The sequence below is a fragment of the Myotis brandtii genome, unplaced genomic scaffold (assembly GCF_000412655.1).
Source record: "Myotis brandtii unplaced genomic scaffold, ASM41265v1 scaffold277, whole genome shotgun sequence".
Taxonomy (NCBI): domain Eukaryota; kingdom Metazoa; phylum Chordata; class Mammalia; order Chiroptera; family Vespertilionidae; genus Myotis; species Myotis brandtii.
In genome coordinates, this window is record NW_005360548.1 from 818,423 (window position 1) to 820,679 (window position 2,257).

The 2,257-nt window shown below is 44.0% G+C and overlaps 1 protein-coding gene across 3 annotated transcripts in view; it reads left to right on the forward strand.

Annotated features, from left to right (window-relative positions):
- NUMBL (numb homolog (Drosophila)-like) overlaps positions 1–2,257 on the forward strand; it is a 37,450-nt gene that overhangs the window by 27,224 nt on the left and 7,969 nt on the right. For all 3 annotated transcript variants that reach the window (XM_005868790.2, XM_005868793.2, XM_005868792.2), the window contains one exon: positions 468–657. In XM_005868790.2, coding sequence (XP_005868852.1) covers positions 468–657 — 190 coding nt within the window. The remainder of the gene's footprint in view (positions 1–467; positions 658–2,257) is intronic.

A 2,257-nucleotide genomic window follows, 5' to 3' on the forward strand; every position in this document is an offset into this window, starting at 1 on the left:
CCCCCTAAGAAAGAGCCACTGCTCTGACTTTTTTCACCATGGATTAGTGTTGCCTATTTTAGACCTTCATATAAATGGAGGTGTACAGTATTGCACTCTTTTTTTATTCCCATCCCCCACCCCTTCTCTTTGACAATCATCAGCTTGTTCTATATATCTATAGGTCTGTTCTGTTTTGTTTTGTTTGTTTTCTCTGGATAAATAGCCAGAAGTGGAATTGCTGGGTCGTATGACAGCTCTGATTTTAATTTTTTGAGGAATCTCCATAGTCTTGAACCCTTGTTGCTGGCTTTCTGTTTTCACTCAGGGCTGTCATTTGTGTCCCTCGGTGCAGGTGTTCACTGAGGTCCGAGCGGCAGAGGGGTTGTCCGGGGTCACCCAGCACCTGGGAGCTGGGACCCAGGGCTCCTGGTGTGCAGTGTGCACAACTCAGCATCTCCAACCCTGGCCCCACCCTCTCCTCACAGGGCGAGAGGCTGAGCCACGCTGTGGGCTGTGCTTTTGCTGCCTGCCTGGAGCGGAAACAGCGGCGGGAGAAGGAATGTGGGGTCACGGCTACCTTCGATGCCAGCCGCACCAGCTTTGCCCGCGAGGGCTCCTTCCGCCTGTCTGGGGGTGGGCGGCCCACTGACCGAGAAGCCCCGGACAAGAAGAAAGGTGGGTCTGCCCAGACGGCAGGGCACAGAGTGGGCCCGGCTGCGGGTCCGGTTTGCAGGGAAAGCTGCAGCGGTACAGGGACTCCACAGTTTACAAAGCAGAGCACCAACCACAAAGTTTGGTTACAGTTTATAAAGCTCATTTAGTTAGAGTCCTTTGGGCAATATTCTGCGGGCCACAAATCCCAGCAAAGTTCACAAATGGCTCTATTACCTGCCAACTCAGGGAGGTGCCCAGGCTTTTCAAAGTGTGTACAAAAAAATGAAATAGAAAATACAGAGTAATCAAATGTAGTAAAGATAAGTATAGCTTAATGATGTTTTTATCTCATTTCGTGTATGTTTGTACGTGGAATAGGTTAGCATGTAAAGGTATTTCTTACTCTGGTTGCCATCAAGAAAGTTTAATAAACATCTGATAGACATTCTAGGTGACTGGCAATACCTTTGTAAATTGTAAAAAAAAATTTTCCGACGTAAGTGTATTATATGCTCAGTCACAATGTGACTTAGTTTTTCTTTTATGCAGATTCTAGTTTTAAGATTTTTTGAAAACACTGCTTAAAATTGACAAAGAATTTCCCATTGGGAACTGTTCCAGATTAAAGGAGACTAATGAGATTTGACAAGTATTATTAAATGCAGTGTGTGGTCCTGCACATATGTAATAAAGAACATCTATGAAGGACATGATCTGGACAGTTGGGGAACTGGACTTTGGACTGTAGATTGGCTAATAGTATTGTCCTCATGTTCAGTTCCCCACGTGAGAAATTGTACTGTCGTTGTGTAGGAGACTGTCCTTGTTCTTTGGAGATACATGCTGAAGGCTTGGGGTTAAGTTGTCTGAAAGTTACTCTTTTGTTTTTTTTTAGAATTTCTCTTTATTTTTAAAAAATATATCTGTATTGATTTCAGAGAGGAAGGGAGAGGGAGAGAGAAATAAAAACATCAATGATGAGAGAGAATCACTGATTGGCTGCCTCTTGCTGGGGGTCGGCCCACAACCCAGGCATGTGCCCTGATCGGGAATTGAACCATGACCTCCTGGTTCATAGGTCAAGGCTCAACCACTGAGCCATGCTGGCCACACTGAAAGTTACTCTTAAATGGTAGGGAAAATTATAGAAGGAGGGAGAGAGCACATATGATAACATGTTAACACCGGGACCTTAGGTGAAGAGAACCGGCACGCTTGCCCGGCTGGTGTGGATCAGTGGATTGAGCATTGTCCTGTGCACCAAGAGGTCACTGGTTCAGTTCCCGGTCAGGGCACATGCCCGGGTTGTGGACTCCATACACAGTAGGGGGTGTGCAGGAGACAGCCGATTGATGTTTCTCTCTCATCCATGTTTCTACCTCCTCTCCCTTTCTCTATCTAAATATCAATAAAAACATATTTTTTTTAAAAGATAGGAAACATGCACACTCATTGTTCCATTAAAACATCTTTTCTATAAGTTTAAAATAGTTCTAACAGAAAAGTTAGGAAAGCAACTTTTTTAACTAATTCTTATTGCTTTATCAATAGCATTCTTTTTTAAAAATGTATTTTCATTGATTTCAGAGAGGAAGGAAAAGCATGGAACATTTACTGCCTC